General features: G+C 42.2%; 1 protein-coding gene across 1 annotated transcript in view; it reads right to left on the reverse strand.

Annotated features, from left to right (window-relative positions):
- LOC139419334 (immunoglobulin superfamily member 1-like) overlaps positions 1–21,376 on the reverse strand; it is a 50,506-nt gene that overhangs the window by 19,928 nt on the left and 9,202 nt on the right. Inside the window, exon 3 of the mRNA XM_071169276.1 lies at positions 20,374–20,694. Within this exon, the coding sequence (XP_071025377.1) occupies positions 20,374–20,694 (321 nt within the window). The remainder of the gene's footprint in view (positions 1–20,373; positions 20,695–21,376) is intronic.

Below are 21,376 nucleotides of genomic sequence, written 5' to 3' on the forward strand. Positions count from 1 at the left end.
CTGTTAATGATGTCTGAGTGTCTGAGTGTGTCCCTGTTATCTGTTAATGATGTCTGAGTGTCTGAGTGTGTCCCTGTTATCTGTTAATGATGTCTGAGTGTGTCCCTGTTATCTGATAATGATGTCTGAGTGTGTCCCTGTTATCTGTTAATTATGTCTGAGTGTTGGAGTGTGTCCCTGTTATCTGTTAATGATGTCTGAGTGTTGGAGTGTGTCCCTGTTATCTGTTAATGATGTCTGAGTGTTGGAGTGTGTCCCTGTTATCTGTTAATGATGTCTGAGTGTTGGAGTGTGTCCCTGTTATCTGTTAATGATGTCTGAGTGTTGGAGTGTGTCCCTGTTATCTGTTAATGATGTCTGAATGTCTGAGTGTGTCCCTGTTATCTGTTAATGATGTCTGAGTGTCTGAGTGTGTCCCTGGTTATCTGTTAATGATGTCTGAGTGTGTCCCTGTTATCTGTTAATGATGTCTGAGTGTGTCCCTGTTATCTGTTAATGATGTATGAGTGTTGGAGTGTGTCCCTGTTATCTGTTAATGATGTCTGAGTGTTGGAGTGTGTCCCTGTTATCTGTTAATGATGTCTGAGTCTTGGAGTGTGTCCCTGTTATCTGTTAATGATGTTTGAGTGTTGGAGTGTGTCCCTGTTATCTGTTAATGATGTCTGAGTGTTGTAGTGTGTCCCTGTTATCTGTTAATGATGTCTGAGTGTGTCCCTGTTATCTGTTAATGATGTCTGAGTGTTGGAGTGTGTCCCTGTTATCTGTTAATGATGTCTGAGTGTTGGAGTGTGTCCCTGTTATCTGTTAATGATGTCTGAGTGTTGGAGTGTGTCCCTGTTATCTGTTAATGATGTCTGAGTGTTGGAGTGTGTCCCTGTTATCTGTTAATGCTATTTGAGTGTGTCCCTGGTTATCTGTTAATGCTGTCTGAGTGTCTGAGTGTGTCCCTGTTATCTGTTAATGATGTCTGAGTGTCTGAGTGTGTCCCTGTTATCTGTTAATGATGTCTGAGTGTCTGAGTGTCCCTGGTTATCTGTTAATGATGTCTGAGTGTGTCCCTGTTATCTGTTAATGATGTCTGAGTGTGTCCCTGTTATCTGTTAATGATGTCTGAGTGTTGGAGTGTGTCCCTGTTATCTGTTAATGATGTCTGAGTGTGTCCCTGGTTATCTGTTAATGATGTCTGAGTGTCTGAGTGTGTCCCTGTTATCTGTTAATGATGTCTGAGTGTCTGAGTATGGCCCTGGTTATCTGTTAATGATGTCTGAGTGTCTGAGTGTGTCCCTGTTATCTGTTAATGATGTCTGAGTGTCTGAGTGTCCCTGGTTATCTGTTAATGATGTCTGAGTGTGTCCCTGTTATCTGTTAATGATGTCTGAGTGTTGGAGTGTGTCCCTGTTATCTGTTAATGATGTCTGAGTGTTGGAGTGTGTCCCTGTTATCTGTTAATGATGTCTGAGTGTTGGAGTGTGTCCCTGTTATCTGTTAATGATGTCTGAGTGTGTCCCTGGTTATCTGTTAATGATGTCTGAGTGTCTGAGTGTGTCCCTGTTATCTGTTAATGATGTCTGAGTGTCTGAGTGTGTCCCTGTTATCTGTTAATGATGTCTGAGTGTCTGAGTGTGTCCCTGTTATCTGTTAATGATGTCTGAGTGTGTCCCTGTTATCTGATAATGATGTCTGAGTGTGTCCCTGTTATCTGTTAATTATGTCTGAGTGTTGGAGTGTGTCCCTGTTATCTGTTAATGATGTGTGAGTGTTGGAGTGTGTCCCTGTTATCTGTTAATGATGTCTGAGTGTTGGAGTGTGTCCCTGTTATCTGTTAATGATGTCTGAGTGTTGGAGTGTGTCCCTGTTATCTGTTAATGATGTCTGAGTGTTGGAGTGTGTCCCTGTTATCTGTTAATGCTATTTGAGTGTGTCCCTGGTTATCTGTTAATGCTGTCTGAGTGTCTGAGTGTGTCCCTGTTATCTGTTAATGATGTCTGAGTGTCTGAGTGTGTCCCTGTTATCTGTTAATGATGTCTGAGTGTCTGAGTGTCCCTGGTTATCTGTTAATGATGTCTGAGTGTGTCCCTGTTATCTGTTAATGATGTCTGAGTGTGTCCCTGTTATCTGTTAATGATGTCTGAGTGTTGGAGTGTGTCCCTGTTATCTGTTAATGATGTCTGAGTGTGTCCCTGGTTATCTGTTAATGATGTCTGAGTGTCTGAGTGTGTCCCTGTTATCTGTTAATGATGTCTGAGTGTCTGAGTATGGCCCTGGTTATCTGTTAATGATGTCTGAGTGTCTGAGTGTGTCCCTGTTATCTGTTAATGATGTCTGAGTGTCTGAGTGTCCCTGGTTATCTGTTAATGATGTCTGAGTGTGTCCCTGTTATCTGTTAATGATGTCTGAGTGTTGGAGTGTGTCCCTGTTATCTGTTAATGATGTCTGAGTGTTGGAGTGTGTCCCTGTTATCTGTTAATGATGTCTGAGTGTTGGAGTGTGTCCCTGTTATCTGTTAATGATGTCTGAGTGTGTCCCTGGTTATCTGTTAATGATGTCTGAGTGTCTGAGTGTGTCCCTGTTATCTGTTAATGATGTCTGAGTGTCTGAGTATGGCCCTGGTTATCTGTTAATGATGTCTGAGTGTCTGAGTGTGTCCCTGTTATCTGTTAATGATGTCTGAGTGTGTCCCTGTTATCTGTTAATTATGTCTGAGTGTTGGAGTGTGTCCCTGTTATCTGTTAATGATGTCTGAGTGTTGGAGTGTGTCCCTGTTATCTGTTAATGATGTCTGAGTGTGTCCCTGGTTATCTGTTAATGATGTCTGAGTGTCTGAGTGTGTCCCTGTTATCTGTTAATGATGTCTGAGTGTCTGAGTGTGTCCCTGTTATCTGTTAATGATGTCTGAGTGTCTGAGTGTGTCCCTGTTATCTGTTAATGATGTCTGAGTGTGTCCCTGTTATCTGATAATGATGTCTGAGTGTGTCCCTGTTATCTGTTAATTATGTCTGAGTGTTGGAGTGTGTCCCTGTTATCTGTTAATGATGTGTGAGTGTTGGAGTGTGTCCCTGTTATCTGTTAATGATGTCTGAGTGTTGGAGTGTGTCCCTGTTATCTGTTAATGATGTCTGAGTGTTGGAGTGTGTCCCTGTTATCTGTTAATGATGTCTGAGTGTTGGAGTGTGTCCCTGTTATCTGTTAATGCTATTTGAGTGTGTCCCTGGTTATCTGTTAATGCTGTCTGAGTGTCTGAGTGTGTCCCTGTTATCTGTTAATGATGTCTGAGTGTCTGAGTGTGTCCCTGTTATCTGTTAATGATGTCTGAGTGTCTGAGTGTCCCTGGTTATCTGTTAATGATGTCTGAGTGTGTCCCTGTTATCTGTTAATGATGTCTGAGTGTGTCCCTGTTATCTGTTAATGATGTCTGAGTGTTGGAGTGTGTCCCTGTTATCTGTTAATGATGTCTGAGTGTGTCCCTGGTTATCTGTTAATGATGTCTGAGTGTGTCCCTGTTATCTGTTAATGATGTCTGAGTGTCTGAGTATGGCCCTGGTTATCTGTTAATGATGTCTGAGTGTCTGAGTGTGTCCCTGTTATCTGTTAATGATGTCTGAGTGTCTGAGTGTCCCTGGTTATCTGTTAATGATGTCTGAGTGTGTCCCTGTTATCTGTTAATGATGTCTGAGTGTTGGAGTGTGTCCCTGTTATCTGTTAATGATGTCTGAGTGTTGGAGTGTGTCCCTGTTATCTGTTAATGATGTCTGAGTGTTGGAGTGTGTCCCTGTTATCTGTTAATGATGTCTGAGTGTGTCCCTGGTTATCTGTTAATGATGTCTGAGTGTCTGAGTGTGTCCCTGTTATCTGTTAATGATGTCTGAGTGTCTGAGTATGGCCCTGGTTATCTGTTAATGATGTCTGAGTGTCTGAGTGTGTCCCTGTTATCTGTTAATGATGTCTGAGTGTCTGAGTATGGCCCTGGTTATCTGTTAATGATGTCTGAGTGTCTGAGTGTGTCCCTGTTATCTGTTAATGATGTCTGAGTGTCTGAGTGTGTCCCTGTTATCTGTTAATGATGTCTGAGTGTGTCCCTGTTATCTGATAATGATGTCTGAGTGTGTCCCTGTTATCTGTTAATTATGTCTGAGTGTTGGAGTGTGTCCCTGTTATCTGTTAATGATGTCTGAGTGTTGGAGTGTGTCCCTGTTATCTGTTAATGATGTCTGAGTGTTGGAGTGTGTCCCTGTTATCTGTTAATGATGTCTGAGTGTTGGAGTGTGTCCCTGTTATATGTTAATGATGTCTGAGTGTTGGAGTGTGTCCCTGTTATCTGTTAATGATGTCTGAGTGTTGGAGTGTGTCCATGTTATCTGTTAATGATGTCTCAGTGTTGGAGTGTGTCCCTGGTTATCTGTTAATGATGTCTGAGTGTTGGAGTGTGTCCCTGCTATCTGTTAATGATGTCTGAGTGTGTCCCTGGTTATCTGTTAATGATGTCTGAGTGTCTGAGTGTGTGCCTGTTATCTGGTAATGATGTCTGAGTGTCTGAGTATGGCCCTGGTTATCTGTTAATGATGTCTGAGTGTCTGAGTGTGTCCCTGTTATCTGTTAATGATGTCTGAGTGTGTCCCTGGTTATCTGTTAATGATGTCTGAGTGTTGGAGTGTGTCCCTGTTATCTGTTAATGATGTCTGAGTGTTGGAGTGTGTCCCTGTTATCTGTTAATTAATGATGTCTGAGTGTTGGAGTGTGTCCCTGTTATCTGTTAATGATGTCTGAGTGTTGGAGTGTGTCCCTGTTATCTGTTAATGATGTCTGAGTGTTGGAGTGTGTCCCTGTTATCTGTTAATGATGTCTGAGTGTTGGAGTGTGTCCCTGTTATCTGTTAATGATGTCTGAGTGTCTGAGTGTGTCCCTGTTATCTGTTAATGATGTCTGAGTGTCTGAGTTTGTCCCTGTTATCTGTTAATGATGTCTGAGTGTCTGAGTGTCCCTGGTTATCTGTTAATGATGTCTGAGTGTGTCCCTGTTATCTGTTAATGATGTCTGAGCGTGTCCCTGTTATCTGTTAATGATGTCTGAGTGTTGGAGTGTGTCCCTGTTATCTGTTAATGATGTCTGAGTGTGTCCCTGGTTATCTGTTAATGATGTCTGAGTGTCTGAGTGTGTCCCTGTTATCTGTTAATGATGTCTGAGTGTCTGAGTATGGCCCTGGTTATCTGTTAATGATGTCTGAGTGTCTGAGTGTGTCCCTGTTATCTGTTAATGATGTCTGAGTGTCTGAGTGTCCCTGGTTATCTGTTAATGATGTCTGAGTGTGTCCCTGTTATCTGTTAATGATGTCTGAGTGTTGGAGTGTGTCCCTGTTATCTGTTAATGATGTCTGAGTGTTGGAGTGTGTCCCTGTTATCTGTTAATGATGTCTGAGTGTTGGAGTGTGTCCCTGTTATCTGTTAATGATGTCTGAGTGTGTCCCTGGTTATCTGTTAATGATGTCTGAGTGTCTGAGTGTGTCCCTGTTATCTGTTAATGATGTCTGAGTGTCTGAGTGTGTCCCTGTTATCTGTTAATGATGTCTGAGTGTCTGAGTGTGTCCCTGTTATCTGTTAATGATGTCTGAGTGTGTCCCTGTTATCTGATAATGATGTCTGAGTGTGTCCCTGTTATCTGTTAATGATGTCTGAGTGTTGGAGTGTGTCCCTGTTATCTGTTAATGATGTCTGAGTGTTGGAGTGTGTCCCTGTTATCTGTTAATGATGTCTGAGTGTTGGAGTGTGTCCCTGTTATCTGTTAATGATGTCTGAGTGTTGGAGTGTGTCCCTGTTATCTGTTAATGATGTCTGAGTGTTGGAGTGTGTCCCTGGTTATCTGTTAATGATGTCTGAGTGTTGGAGTGTGTCCCTGTTATCTGTTAATGATGTCTGAGTGTTGGAGTGTGTCCCTGTTATCTGTTAATGATGTCTGAGTCTTGGAGTGTGTCCCTGTTATCTGTTAATGATGTCTGAGTGTTGTAGTGTGTCCCTGTTATCTGTTAATGATGTCTGAATGTTGGAGTGTGTCCCTGTTATCTGTTAATGATGTCTGAGTGTTGGAGTGTGTCCCTGTTATCTGTTAATGATGTCTGAGTGTTGGAGTGTGTCCCTGTTATCTGTTAATGATGTCTGAGTGTTGGAGTGTGTCCCTGTTATCTGTTAATGATGTCTGAGTGTTGGAGTGTGTCCCTGTTATCTGTTAATGATGTCTGAGTGTTGGAGTGTGTCCCTGTTATCTGTTAATGATGTCTGAGTGTTGGAGTGTGTCCCTGTTATCTGTTAATGATGTCTGAGTGTTGGAGTGTGTCCCTGTTATCTGTTAATGATGTCTGAGTGTTGGAGTGTGTCCCTGTTATCTGTTAATGATGTTTGAGTGTTGGAGTGTGTCCCTGGTTATCTGTTAATGATGTCTGAGTGTTGGAGTGTGTCCCTGTTATCTGTTAATGATGTCTGAGTGTTGGAGTGTGTCCCTGTTATCTGTTAATGATGTCTGAGTGTTGGAGTGTGTCCCTGTTATCTGTTAATGATGTCTGAGTCTTGGAGTGTGTCCCTGTTATCTGTTAATGATGTCTGAGTGTTGTAGTGTGTCCCTGTTATCTGTTAATGATGTCTGAATGTTGGAGTGTGTCCCTGTTATCTATTAATGATGTCTGAGTGTTGGAGTGTGTCCCTGTTATCTGTTAATGATGTCTGAGTGTTGGAGTGTGTCCCTGTTATCTGTTAATGATGTCTGAGTGTTGGAGTGTGTCCCTGTTATCTGTTAATGATGTCTGAGTGTTGGAGTGTGTCCCTGTTATCTGTTAATGATGTCTGAGTGTTGGAGTGTGTCCCTGGTTATCTGTTAATGATGTCTGAGTGTTGGAGTGTGTCCCTGTTATCTGTTAATGATGTCTGAGTGTTGGAGTGTGTCCCTGCTATCTGTTAATGATGTCTGAGTCTTGGAGTGTGTCCCTGTTATCTGTTAATGATGTCTGAGTGTTGTAGTGTGTCCCTGTTATCTGTTAATGATGTCTGAATGTTGGAGTGTGTCCCTGTTATCTGTTAATGATGTCTGAGTGTTGGAGTGTGTCCCTGTTATCTGTTAATGATGTCTGAGTGTTGGAGTGTGTCCCTGTTATCTGTTAATGATGTCTGAGTGTTGGAGTGTGTCCCTGGTTATCTGTTAATGATGTCTGAGTGTTGGAGTGTGTCCCTGTTATCTGTTAATGATGTCTGAGTGTTGGAGTGTGTCCCTGTTATCTGTTAATGATGTCTGAGTGTTGTAGTGTGTCCCTGGTTATATGTTAATGATGTCTGAGTGTTGAGTGTGTCCCTGTTATCTGTTAATGATGTCTGAGTGTTGGAGTGTGTCCCTGTTATCTGTTAATGATGTCTGAGTCTTGGAGTGTGTCCCTGTTATCTGTTAATGATGTCTGAGTGTTGGAGTGTGTCCCTGTTATCTGTTAATGATGTCTGAGTCTTGGAGTGTGTCCCTGTTATCTGTTAATGATGTCTGAGTCTTGGAGTGTGTCCCTGTTATCTGTTAATGATGTCTGAGTGTTGGAGTGTGTCCCTGTTATCTGTTAATGATGTCTGAGTGTTGGAGTGTGTCCCTGTTATCTGTTAATGATGTCTGAGTGTTGGAGTGTGTCCCTGTTATCTGTTAATGATGTCTGAGTGTTGGAGTGTGTCCCTGGTTATCTGTTAATGATGTCTGAGTGTTGGAGTGTGTCCCTGTTATCTGTTAATGATGTCTGAGTGTTGGAGTGTGTCCCTGTTATCTGTTAATGATGTCTGAGTCTTGGAGTGTGTCCCTGTTATCTGTTAATGATGTCTGAGTGTTGTAGTGTGTCCCTGTTATCTGTTAATGATGTCTGAATGTTGGAGTGTGTCCCTGTTATCTGTTAATGATGTCTGAGTGTTGGAGTGTGTCCCTGTTATCTGTTAATGATGTCTGAGTGTTGGAGTGTGTCCCTGTTATCTGTTAATGATGTCTGAGTGTTGGAGTGTGTCCCTGGTTATCTGTTAATGATGTCTGAGTGTTGGAGTGTGTCCCTGTTATCTGTTAATGATGCCTGAGTGTTGGAGTGTGTCCCTGTTATCTGTTAATGATGTCTGAGTGTTGGAGTGTGTCCCTGTTATCTGTTAATGATGTCTGAGTGTTGGAGTGTGTCCCTGTTATCTGTTAATTAATGATGTCTGAGTGTTGGAGTGTGTCCCTGTTATCTGTTAATGATGTCTGAATGTTGGAGTGTGTCCCTGTTATCTGTTAATGATGTCTGAGTGTTGGAGTGTGTCCCTGTTATCTGTTAATGATGTCTGAGTGTTGGAGTGTGTCCCTGTTATCTGTTAATGATGTCTGAGTGTTGGAGTGTGTCCCTGTTATCTGTTAATGATGTCTGAGTGTTGGAGTGTGTCCCTGTTATCTGTTAATGATGTCTGAGTGTTGGAGTGTGTCCCTGGTTATCTGTTAATGATGTCTGAGTGTTGGAGTGTGTCCCTGTTATCTGTTAATGATGTCTGAGTGTTGGAGTGTGTCCCTGTTATCTGTTAATGATGTCTGAGTCTTGGAGTGTGTCCCTGTTATCTGTTAATGATGTCTGAGTGTTGTAGTGTGTCCCTGTTATCTGTTAATGATGTCTGAATGTTGGAGTGTGTCCCTGTTATCTGTTAATGATGTCTGAGTGTTGGAGTGTGTCCCTGTTATCTGTTAATGATGTCTGAGTGTTGAGTGTGTCCCTGTTATCTGTTAATGATGTCTGAGTGTTGGAGTGTGTCCCTGGTTATCTGTTAATGATGTCTGAGTGTTGGAGTGTGTCCCTGTTATCTGTTAATGATGTCTGAGTGTTGGAGTGTGTCCCTGTTATCTGTTAATGATGTCTGAGTGTTGGAGTGTGTCCCTGTTATCTGTTAATGATGTCTGAGTGTTGGAGTGTGTCCCTGGTTATCTGTTAATGATGTCTGAGTGTTGGAGTGTGTCCCTGTTATCTGTTAATGATGTCTGAGTGTTGGAGTGTGTCCCTGTTATCTGTTAATGATGTCTGAGTCTTGGAGTGTGTCCCTGTTATCTGTTAATGATGTCTGAGTGTTGTAGTGTGTCCCTGTTATCTGTTAATGATGTCTGAATGTTGGAGTGTGTCCCTGTTATCTGTTAATGATGTCTGAGTGTTGGAGTGTGTCCCTGTTATCTGTTAATGATGTCTGAGTGTTGGAGTGTGTCCCTGTTATCTGTTAATGATGTCTGAGTGTTGGAGTGTGTCCCTGTTATCTGTTAATGATGTCTGAGTGTTGGAGTGTGTCCCTGTTATCTGTTAATGATGTCTGAGTGTTGGAGTGTGTCCCTGTTATCTGTTAATGATGTCTGAGTGTTGGAGTGTGTCCCTGTTATCTGTTAATGATGTCTGAGTGTTGGAGTGTGTCCCTGGTTATCTGTTAATGATGTCTGAGTGTTGGAGTGTGTCCCTGTTATCTGTTAATGATGTCTGAGTGTTGGAGTGTGTCCCTGTTATCTGTTAATGATGTCTGAGTGTTGGAGTGTGTCCCTGTTATCTGTTAATGATGTCTGAGTCTTGGAGTGTGTCCCTGTTATCTGTTAATGATGTCTGAGTGTTGTAGTGTGTCCCTGTTATCTGTTAATGATGTCTGAATGTTGGAGTGTGTCCCTGTTATCTGTTAATGATGTCTGAGTGTTGGAGTGTGTCCCTGTTATCTGTTAATGATGTCTGAGTGTTGGAGTGTGTCCCTGGTTATCTGTTAATGATGTCTGAGTGTTGGAGTGTGTCCCTGTTATATGTTAATGATGTCTGAGTGTTGGAGTGTGTCCCTGTTATCTGTTAATGATGTCTGAGTCTTGGAGTGTGTCCCTGTTATCTGTTAATGATGTCTGAGTGTTGTAGTGTGTCCCTGTTATCTGTTAATGATGTCTGAATGTTGGAGTGTGTCCCTGTTATCTGTTAATGATGTCTGAGTGTTGGAGTGTGTCCCTGTTATCTGTTAATGATGTCTGAGTGTTGGAGTGTGTCCCTGTTATCTGTTAATGATGTCTGAGTGTTGGAGTGTGTCCCTGGTTATCTGTTAATGATGTCTGAGTGTTGGAGTGTGTCCCTGTTATCTGTTAATGATGTCTGAGTGTTGGAGTGTGTCCCTGTTATCTGTTAATGATGTCTGAGTGTTGGAGTGTGTCCCTGTTATCTGTTAATGATGTCTGAGTGTTGGAGTGTGTCCCTGTTATCTGTTAATGATGTCTGAGTCTTGGAGTGTGTCCCTGTTATCTGTTAATGATGTCTGAGTGTTGGAGTGTGTCCCTGTTATCTGTTAATGATGTCTGAGTGTTGGAGTGTGTCCCTGTTATCTGTTAATGATGTCTGAGTGTTGGAGTGTGTCCCTGTTATCTGTTAATGATGTCTGAGTCTTGGAGTGTGTCCCTGTTATCTGTTAATGATGTCTGAGTGTTGTAGTGTGTCCCTGTTATCTGTTAATGATGTCTGAATGTTGGAGTGTGTCCCTGTTATCTGTTAATGATGTCTGAGTGTTGGAGTGTGTCCCTGTTATCTGTTAATGATGTCTGAGTGTTGGAGTGTGTCCCTGGTTATCTGTTAATGATGTCTGAGTGTTGGAGTGTGTCCCTGTTATATGTTAATGATGTCTGAGTGTTGGAGTGTGTCCCTGTTATCTGTTAATGATGTCTGAGTGTTGGAGTGTGTCCCTGTTATCTGTTAATGATGTCTGAGTGTTGGAGTGTGTCCCTGGTTATCTGTTAATGATGTCTGAGTGTTGGAGTGTGTCCCTGTTATCTGTTAATGATGTCTGAGTGTTGGAGTGTGTCCCTGTTATCTGTTAATGATGTCTGAGTGTTGGAGTGTGTCCCTGTTATCTGTTAATGATGTCTGAGTCTTGGAGTGTGTCCCTGTTATCTGTTAATGATGTCTGAGTGTTGTAGTGTGTCCCTGTTATCTGTTAATGATGTCTGAATGTTGGAGTGTGTCCCTGTTATCTGTTAATGATGTCTGAGTGTTGGAGTGTGTCCCTGTTATCTGTTAATGATGTCTGAGTGTTGTAGTGTGTCCCTGTTATCTGTTAATGATGTCTGAATGTTGGAGTGTGTCCCTGTTATCTGTTAATGATGTCTGAGTGTTGGAGTGTGTCCCTGTTATCTGTTAATGATGTCTGAGTGTTGGAGTGTGTCCCTGTTATCTGTTAATGATGTCTGAGTGTTGGAGTGTGTCCCTGGTTATCTGTTAATGATGTCTGAGTGTTGGAGTGTGTCCCTGTTATCTGTTAATGATGTCTGAGTGTTGGAGTGTGTCCCTGTTATCTGTTAATTAATGATGTCTGAGTGTTGGAGTGTGTCCCTGTTATCTGTTAATGATGTCTGAGTGTTGGAGTGTGTCCCTGTTATCTGTTAATGATGTCTGAGTCTTGGAGTGTGTCCCTGTTATCTGTTAATGATGTCTGAGTGTCTGAGTGTGTCCCTGTTATCTGTTAATGATGTCTGAGTGTTGGAGTGTGTCCCTGTTATCTGTTAATGATGTCTGAGTCTTGGAGTGTGTCCCTGTTATCTGTTAATGATGTCTGAGTGTTGTAGTGTGTCCCTGTTATCTGTTAATGATGTCTGAGTGTTGTAGTGTGTCCCTGGTTATATGTTAATGATGTCTGAGTGTTGAGTGTGTCCCTGTTATCTGTTAATGATGTCTGAGTGTTGGAGTGTGTCCCTGTTATCTGTTAATGATGTCTGAGTCTTGGAGTGTGTCCCTGTTATCTGTTAATGATGTCTGAGTGTTGGAGTGTGTCCCTGTTATCTGTTAATGATGTCTGAGTCTTGGAGTGTGTCCCTGTTATCTGTTAATGATGTCTGAGTCTTGGAGTGTGTCCCTGTTATCTGTTAATGATGTCTGAGTCTTGGAGTGTGTCCCTGTTATCTGTTAATGATGTCTGAGTGTTGGAGTGTGTCCCTGTTATCTGTTAATGATGTCTGAGTGTTGGAGTGTGTCCCTGTTATCTGTTAATGATGTCTGAGTGTTGGAGTGTGTCCCTGGTTATCTGTTAATGATGTCTGAGTGTTGGAGTGTGTCCCTGTTATCTGTTAATGATGTCTGAGTGTTGGAGTGTGTCCCTGTTATCTGTTAATGATGTCTGAGTCTTGGAGTGTGTCCCTGTTATCTGTTAATGATGTCTGAGTGTTGTAGTGTGTCCCTGTTATCTGTTAATGATGTCTGAGTGTTGGAGTGTGTCCCTGTTATCTGTTAATGATGTCTGAGTCTTGGAGTGTGTCCCTGTTATCTGTTAATGATGTCTGAGTGTCTGAGTGTGTCCCTGTTATCTGTTAATGATGTCTGAGTGTTGGAGTGTGTCCCTGTTATCTGTTAATGATGTCTGAGTCTTGGAGTGTGTCCCTGTTATCTGTTAATGATGTCTGAGTGTTGTAGTGTGTCCCTGTTATCTGTTAATGATGTCTGAGTGTTGTAGTGTGTCCCTGGTTATATGTTAATGATGTCTGAGTGTTGAGTGTGTCCCTGTTATCTGTTAATGATGTCTGAGTGTTGGAGTGTGTCCCTGTTATCTGTTAATGATGTCTGAGTCTTGGAGTGTGTCCCTGTTATCTGTTAATGATGTCTGAGTGTTGGAGTGTGTCCCTGTTATCTGTTAATGATGTCTGAGTCTTGGAGTGTGTCCCTGTTATCTGTTAATGATGTCTGAGTCTTGGAGTGTGTCCCTGTTATCTGTTAATGATGTCTGAGTCTTGGAGTGTGTCCCTGTTATCTGTTAATGATGTCTGAGTGTTGGAGTGTGTCCCTGTTATCTGTTAATGATGTCTGAGTGTTGGAGTGTGTCCCTGTTATCTGTTAATGATGTCTGAGTGTTGGAGTGTGTCCCTGGTTATCTGTTAATGATGTCTGAGTGTTGGAGTGTGTCCCTGTTATCTGTTAATGATGTCTGAGTGTTGGAGTGTGTCCCTGTTATCTGTTAATGATGTCTGAGTCTTGGAGTGTGTCCCTGTTATCTGTTAATGATGTCTGAGTGTTGTAGTGTGTCCCTGTTATCTGTTAATGATGTCTGAATGTTGGAGTGTGTCCCTGTTATCTGTTAATGATGTCTGAATGTTGGAGTGTGTCCCTGTTATCTGTTAATGATGTCTGAGTGTTGGAGTGTGTCCCTGTTATCTGTTAATGATGTCTGAGTGTTGGAGTGTGTCCCTGGTTATCTGTTAATGATGTCTGAGTGTTGGAGTGTGTCCCTGTTATCTGTTAATGATGTCTGAGTGTTGGAGTGTGTCCCTGTTATCTGTTAATGATGTCTGAGTGTTGGAGTGTGTCCCTGTTATCTGTTAATGATGTCTGAGTGTTGGAGTGTGTCCCTGTTATCTGTTAATGATGTCTGAGTGTTGGAGTGTGTCCCTGTTATCTGTTAATGATGTCTGAGTGTTGGAGTGTGTCCCTGTTATCTGTTAATGATGTCTGAGTCTTGGAGTGTGTCCCTGTTATCTGTTAATGATGTCTGAGTGTCTGAGTGTGTCCCTGTTATCTGTTAATGATGTCTGAGTGTCTGAGTGTGTCCCTGTTATCTGTTAATGATGTCTGAGTCTTGGAGTGTGTCCCTGTTATCTGTTAATGATGTCTGAGTGTTGTAGTGTGTCCCTGTTATCTGTTAATGATGTCTGAGTGTTGTAGTGTGTCCCTGGTTATATGTTAATGATGTCTGAGTGTTGAGTGTGTCCCTGTTATCTGTTAATGATGTCTGAGTGTTGGAGTGTGTCCCTGTTATCTGTTAATGATGTCTGAGTCTTGGAGTGTGTCCCTGTTATCTGTTAATGATGTCTGAGTGTTGGAGTGTGTCCCTGTTATCTGTTAATGATGTCTGAGTCTTGGAGTGTGTCCCTGTTATCTGTTAATGATGTCTGAGTCTTGGAGTGTGTCCCTGTTATCTGTTAATGATGTCTGAGTGTTGGAGTGTGTCCCTGTTATCTGTTAATGATGTCTGAGTGTTGGAGTCTGTCCCTGTTATCTGTTAATGATGTCTGAGTGTTGGAGTGTGTCCCTGTTATCTGTTAATGATGTCTGAGTGTGTCCCTGTTATCTGTTAATGATGTCTGATTGTTGGAGTGTGTCCCTGTTATCTGTTAATGATGTCTGAGTGTTGGAGTCTGTCCCTGTTATCTGTTAATGATGTCTGAGTGTCTGAGTGTGTCCCTGTTATCTGTTAATGATGTCTGAGTGTCTGAGTGTGTCCCTGTTATCTGTTAATGATGTCTGAGTGTTGGAGTGTGTCCCTGTTATCTGTTAATGATGTCTGAGTGTTGGAGTGTGTCCCTGTTATCTGTTAATGATGTCTGAGTCTTGGAGTCTGTCCCTGTTATCTGTTAATGATGTCTGAGTGTTGTAGTGTGTCCCTGTTATCTGTTAATGATGTCTGAATGTTGGAGTGTGTCCCTGTTATCTGTTAATGATGTCTGAGTGTTGGAGTGTGTCCCTGTTATCTGTTAATGATGTCTGAGTGTTGGAGTGTGTCCCTGTTATCTGTTAATGATGTCTGAGTGTTGGAGTGTGTCCCTGGTTATCTGTTAATGATGTCTGAGTGTTGGAGTGTGTCCCTGTTATCTGTTAATGATGTCTGAGTGTTGGAGTGTGTCCCTGTTATCTGTTAATGATGTCTGAGTGTTGGAGTGTGTCCCTGTTATCTGTTAATGATGTCTGAGTGTTGGAGTGTGTCCCTGTTATCTGTTAATTAATGATGTCTGAGTGTTGGAGTGTGTCCCTGTTATCTGTTAATGATGTCTGAGTGTTGGAGTGTGTCCCTGTTATCTGTTAATGATGTCTGAGTCTTGGAGTGTGTCCCTGTTATCTGTTAATGATGTCTGAGTGTCTGAGTGTGTCCCTGTTATCTGTTAATGATGTCTGAGTGTTGGAGTGTGTCCCTGTTATCTGTTAATGATGTCTGAGTCTTGGAGTGTGTCCCTGTTATCTGTTAATGATGTCTGAGTGTTGTAGTGTGTCCCTGTTATCTGTTAATGATGTCTGAGTGTTGTAGTGTGTCCCTGGTTATATGTTAATGATGTCTGAGTGTTGGAGTGTGTCCCTGTTATCTGTTAATGATGTCTGAGTGTTGGAGTGTGTCCCTGTTATCTGTTAATGATGTCTGAGTGTTGGAGTGTGTCCCTGTTATCTGTTAATGATGTCTGAGTGTTGGAGTGTGTCCCTGGTTATCTGTTAATGATGTCTGAGTGTTGGAGTGTGTCCCTGTTATCTGTTAATGATGTCTGAGTGTTGGAGTGTGTCCCTGTTATCTGTTAATGATGTCTGAGTCTTGGAGTGTGTCCCTGTTATCTGTTAATGATGTCTGAGTGTTGTAGTGTGTCCCTGTTATCTGTTAATGATGTCTGAATGTTGGAGTGTGTCCCTGTTATCTGTTAATGATGTCTGAGTGTTGGAGTGTGTCCCTGTTATCTGTTAATGATGTCTGAGTGTTGGAGTGTGTCCCTGTTATCTGTTAATGATGTCTGAGTGTTGGAGTGTGTCCCTGTTATCTGTTAATGATGTCTGAGTGTTGGAGTGTGTCCCTGTTATCTGTTAATGATGTCTGAGTGTTGGAGTGTGTCCCTGTTATCTGTTAATGATGTCTGAGTGTTGGAGTGTGTCCCTGTTATCTGTTAATGATGTCTGAGTGTTGGAGTGTGTCCCTGGTTATCTGTTAATGATGTCTGAGTGTTGGAGTGTGTCCCTGTTATCTGTTAATGATGTCTGAGTGTTGGAGTGTGTCCCTGTTATCTGTTAATGATGTCTGAGTGTTGGAGTGTGTCCCTGTTATCTGTTAATGATGTCTGAGTCTTGGAGTGTGTCCCTGTTATCTGTTAATGATGTCTGAGTGTTGTAGTGTGTCCCTGTTATCTGTTAATGATGTCTGAATGTTGGAGTGTGTCCCTGTTATCTGTTAATGATGTCTGAATGTTGGAGTGTGTCCCTGTTATCTGTTAATGATGTCTGAGTGTTGGAGTGTGTCCCTGTTATCTGTTAATGATGTCTGAGTGTTGGAGTGTGTCCCTGGTTATCTGTTAATGATGTCTGAGTGTTGGAGTGTGTCCCTGTTATATGTTAATGATGTCTGAGTGTTGGAGTGTGTCCCTGTTATCTGTTAATGATGTCTGAGTCTTGGAGTGTGTCCCTGTTATCTGTTAATGATGTCTGAGTGTTGTAGTGTGTCCCTGTTATCTGTTAATGATGTCTGAATGTTGGAGTGTGTCCCTGTTATCTGTTAATGATGTCTGAGTGTTGGAGTGTGTCCCTGTTATCTGTTAATGATGTCTGAGTGTTGGAGTGTGTCCCTGTTATCTGTTAATGATGTCTGAGTGTTGGAGTGTGTCCCTGGTTATCTGTTAATGATGTCTGAGTGTTGGAGTGTGTCCCTGTTATCTGTTAATGATGTCTGAGTGTTGGAGTGTGTCCCTGTTATCTGTTAATGATGTCTGAGTGTTGGAGTGTGTCCCTGTTATCTGTTAATGATGTCTGAGTCTTGGAGTGTGTCCCTGTTATCTGTTAATGATGTCTGAGTGTTGGAGTGTGTCCCTGTTATCTGTTAATGATGTCTGAGTGTTGGAGTGTGTCCCTGTTATCTGTTAATGATGTCTGAGTGTTGGAGTGTGTCCCTGTTATCTGTTAATGATGTCTGAGTCTTGGAGTGTGTCCCTGTTATCTGTTAATGATGTCTGAGTGTTGTAGTGTGTCCCTGTTATCTGTTAATGATGTCTGAATGTTGGAGTGTGTCCCTGTTATCTGTTAATGATGTCTGAGTGTTGGAGTGTGTCCCTGTTATCTGTTAATGATGTCTGAGTGTTGGAGTGTGTCCCTGGTTATCTGTTAATGATGTCTGAGTGTTGGAGTGTGTCCCTGTTATATGTTAATGATGTCTGAGTGTTGGAGTGTGTCCCTGTTATCTGTTAATGATGTCTGAGTGTTGGAGTGTGTCCCTGTTATCTGTTAATGATGTCTGAGTGTTGGAGTGTGTCCCTGGTTATCTGTTAATGATGTCTGAGTGTTGGAGTGTGTCCCTGTTATCTGTTAATGATGTCTGAGTGTTGGAGTGTGTCCCTGTTATCTGTTAATGATGTCTGAGTGTTGGAGTGTGTCCCTGTTATCTGTTAATGATGTCTGAGTCTTGGAGTGTGTCCCTGTTATCTGTTAATGATGTCTGAGTGTTGTAGTGTGTCCCTGTTATCTGTTAATGATGTCTGAATGTTGGAGTGTGTCCCTGTTATCTGTTAATGATGTCTGAGTGTTGGAGTGTGTCCCTGTTATCTGTTAATGATGTCTGAGTGTTGTAGTGTGTCCCTGTTATCTGTTAATGATGTCTGAATGTTGGAGTGTGTCCCTGTTATCTGTTAATGATGTCTGAGTGTTGGAGTGTGTCCCTGTTATCTGTTAATGATGTCTGAGTGTTGGAGTGTGTCCCTGTTATCTGTTAATGATGTCTGAGTGTTGGAGTGTGTCCCTGGTTATCTGTTAATGATGTCTGAGTGTTGGAGTGTGTCCCTGTTATCTGTTAATGATGTCTGAGTGTTGGAGTGTGTCCCTGTTATCTGTTAATGATGTCTGAGTGTTGGAGTGTGTCCCTGTTATCTGTTAATGATGTCTGAGTGTTGGAGTCTGTCCCTGTTATCTGTTAATGATGTCTGAGTGTTGGAGTGTGTCCCTGTTATCTGTTAATGATGTCTGAGTGTGTCCCTGTTATCTGTTAATGATGTCTGATTGTTGGAGTGTGTCCCTGTTATCTGTTAATGATGTCTGAGTGTTGGAGTCTGTCCCTGTTATCTGTTAATGATGTCTGAGTGTCTGAGTGTGTCCCTGTTATCTGTTAATGATGTCTGAGTGTCTGAGTGTGTCCCTGTTATCTGTTAATGATGTCTGAGTGTTGGAGTGTGTCCCTGTTATCTGTTAATGATGTCTGAGTGTTGGAGTGTGTCCCTGTTATCTGTTAATGATGTCTGAGTCTTGGAGTCTGTCCCTGTTATCTGTTAATGATGTCTGAGTGTTGTAGTGTGTCCCTGTTATCTGTTAATGATGTCTGAATGTTGGAGTGTGTCCCTGTTATCTGTTAATGATGTCTGAGTGTTGGAGTGTGTCCCTGTTATCTGTTAATGATGTCTGAGTGTTGGAGTGTGTCCCTGTTATCTGTTAATGATGTCTGAGTGTTGGAGTGTGTCCCTGGTTATCTGTTAATGATGTCTGAGTGTTGGAGTGTGTCCCTGTTATCTGTTAATGATGTCTGAGTGTTGGAGTGTGTCCCTGTTATCTGTTAATGATGTCTGAGTGTTGGAGTGTGTCCCTGTTATCTGTTAATGATGTCTGAGTGTTGGAGTGTGTCCCTGTTATCTGTTAATTAATGATGTCTGAGTGTTGGAGTGTGTCCCTGTTATCTGTTAATGATGTCTGAGTGTTGGAGTGTGTCCCTGTTATCTGTTAATGATGTCTGAGTCTTGGAGTGTGTCCCTGTTATCTGTTAATGATGTCTGAGTGTCTGAGTGTGTCCCTGTTATCTGTTAATGATGTCTGAGTGTTGTAGTGTGTCCCTGTTATCTGTTAATGATGTCTGAGTGTTGTAGTGTGTCCCTGGTTATATGTTAATGATGTCTGAGTGTTGAGTGTGTCCCTGTTATCTGTTAATGATGTCTGAGTGTTGGAGTGTGTCCCTGTTATCTGTTAATGATGTCTGAGTCTTGGAGTGTGTCCCTGTTATCTGTTAATGATGTCTGAGTGTTGGAGTGTGTCCCTGTTATCTGTTAATGATGTCTGAGTCTTGGAGTGTGTCCCTGTTATCTGTTAATGATGTCTGAGTCTTGGAGTGTGTCCCTGTTATCTGTTAATGATGTCTGAGTGTTGGAGTGTGTCCCTGTTATCTGTTAATGATGTCTGAGTGTTGGAGTCTGTCCCTGTTATCTGTTAATGATGTCTGAGTGTTGGAGTGTGTCCCTGTTATCTGTTAATGATGTCTGAGTGTGTCCCTGTTATCTGTTAATGATGTCTGATTGTTGGAGTGTGTCCCTGTTATCTGTTAATGATGTCTGAGTGTTGGAGTCTGTCCCTGTTATCTGTTAATGATGTCTGAGTGTCTGAGTGTGTCCCTGTTATCTGTTAATGATGTCTGAGTGTCTGAGTGTGTCCCTGTTATCTGTTAATGATGTCTGAGTGTTGGAGTGTGTCCCTGTTATCTGTTAATGATGTCTGAGTGTTGGAGTGTGTCCCTGTTATCTGTTAATGATGTCTGAGTGTTGGAGTGTGTCCCTGTTATCTGTTAATTAATGATGTCTGAGTGTTGGAGTGTGTCCCTGTTATCTGTTAATGATGTCTGAGTGTTGGAGTGTGTCCCTGTTATCTGTTAATGATGTCTGAGTCTTGGAGTGTGTCCCTGTTATCTGTTAATGATGTCTGAGTGTTGTAGTGTGTCCCTGTTATCTGTTAATGATGTCTGAGTGTTGTAGTGTGTCCCTGTTATCTGTTAATGATGTCTGAGTGTTGAGTGTGTCCCTGTTATCTGTTAATGATGTCTGAGTGTTGGAGTGTGTCCCTGTTATCTGTTAATGATGTCTGAGTCTTGGAGTGTGTCCCTGTTATCTGTTAATGATGTCTGAGTGTTGGAGTGTGTCCCTGTTATCTGTTAATGATGTCTGAGTCTTGGAGTGTGTCCCTGTTATCTGTTAATGATGTCTGAGTCTTGGAGTGTGTCCCTGTTATCTGTTAATGATGTCTGAGTGTTGGAGTGTGTCCCTGTTATCTGTTAATGATGTCTGAGTGTTGGAGTCTGTCCCTGTTATCTGTTAATGATGTCTGAGTGTTGGAGTGTGTCCCTGTTATCTGTTAATGATGTCTGAGTGTGTCCCTGTTATCTGTTAATGATGTCTGATTGTTGGAGTGTGTCCCTGTTATCTGTTAATGATGTCTGAGTGTTGGAGTCTGTCCCTGTTATCTGTTAATGATGTCTGAGTGTCTGAGTGTGTCCCTGTTATCTGTTAATGATGTCTGAGTGTCTGAGTGTGTCCCTGTTATCTGTTAATGATGTCTGAGTGTTGGAGTGTGTCCCTGTTATCTGTTAATGATGTCTGAGTGTTGGAGTCTGTCCCTGTTATCTGTTAATGATGAAAACAAAGAATTTTCCAAATCTCCGTCTGAGAAAATGTCTTTACCTTAGTACAGTACAGGTATAATATGGTGGTGGATATGGTGGTGATGGCTGTCAGTAGGATCAGCAGCACTACAACGTGTCTGATGATGAAGGCTGGCAGAGGAGAGGCTGCAAACAGAAACACCTTTGATGAGGGGACTGATCATCATCACATAGATCTGTGGAAAATCTGTCAATGACAAAGTTATAAGTCTGGTTCATGTTCACTTACCTGTGATGGTGAGGGAGAGGAGATCACTCTCAGAGGAGAAGTTATGAGAGAAAACATAATTGTCATAAACACAGCTGTAGTTCCCTTGGTGGGAGTCATCTGCAGCAGGGAAGAGGAAGGCAGCAGAGTGATTGACAGCTGGCTGGGTCTGGGTTCTGTTGGAGCCGGTGAATGTGAGGAGGAAGGAGCCTCCTGGGTACTGTGGCTGAGTGGAGCAGGTGATGGTGAAGCTGTGGCCCCATAACATCTCAGGCCCCTGGTGGCCCCTGGAGACCCCTCCCATTGAGTCAGTCAAGAAGATGTCAGGCTGGACCAGGAGATCTGTAACAATAAAAGAGAACAAGAAAAACCTCTTTAACTAGTTTCCTATAGATATGACAATAACATCAGCATGTAACAGTGCCAGCCACCCTCCCTCACAGGGCAACATGAGTAGTGGGCCTACAGTCACTGAGACAACATATGTTGATATCAGGCTTAAGCAGGACATCTGGAACAAGACGAGAGAAAAAGAAAACGTAGCTCCTCAACTACTTTCCTCATTTAAATATGACAATAACATGACATGTGACAGTGGTAGTGAGTAGAGACGTTCACTGAGATAACACTCAAATACAAAGCATTCTGGGATATTTAAGTTGTATTTGATTCCTACGTGACTGAGTGATCTATTTAGTAAAGCAGACTGACAAGTTGAACAGTCATCATGAGAGGTGCAGAGGAAGTTGTATGAATGAAGGAAATCAGTTGAATATAATGATAATATGTTGATATTTCCTGAGCAGATCACTGTCAGTCCAGGAAGGAGATATAATACATGGACAAAAGTATGTGGAACTCAGCAGTGAGTTTTGCGGCTGATACGTTGTTGCTCCTTGACTTGTTGAAAATCACAGAGCATTTCAGTAAAACCATTCTACTGCCAATGTTTGTCTATGGAGATTGCATGGCTGTGTGCTCAATTTGATACACCTGTCAGCAACGGGTGTGCTGAAATAGCCAA

Source organism: Oncorhynchus clarkii, chromosome 10 (genome assembly GCF_045791955.1).
Source record: "Oncorhynchus clarkii lewisi isolate Uvic-CL-2024 chromosome 10, UVic_Ocla_1.0, whole genome shotgun sequence".
NCBI classification, from domain to species: Eukaryota; Metazoa; Chordata; class Actinopteri; order Salmoniformes; family Salmonidae; genus Oncorhynchus; species Oncorhynchus clarkii.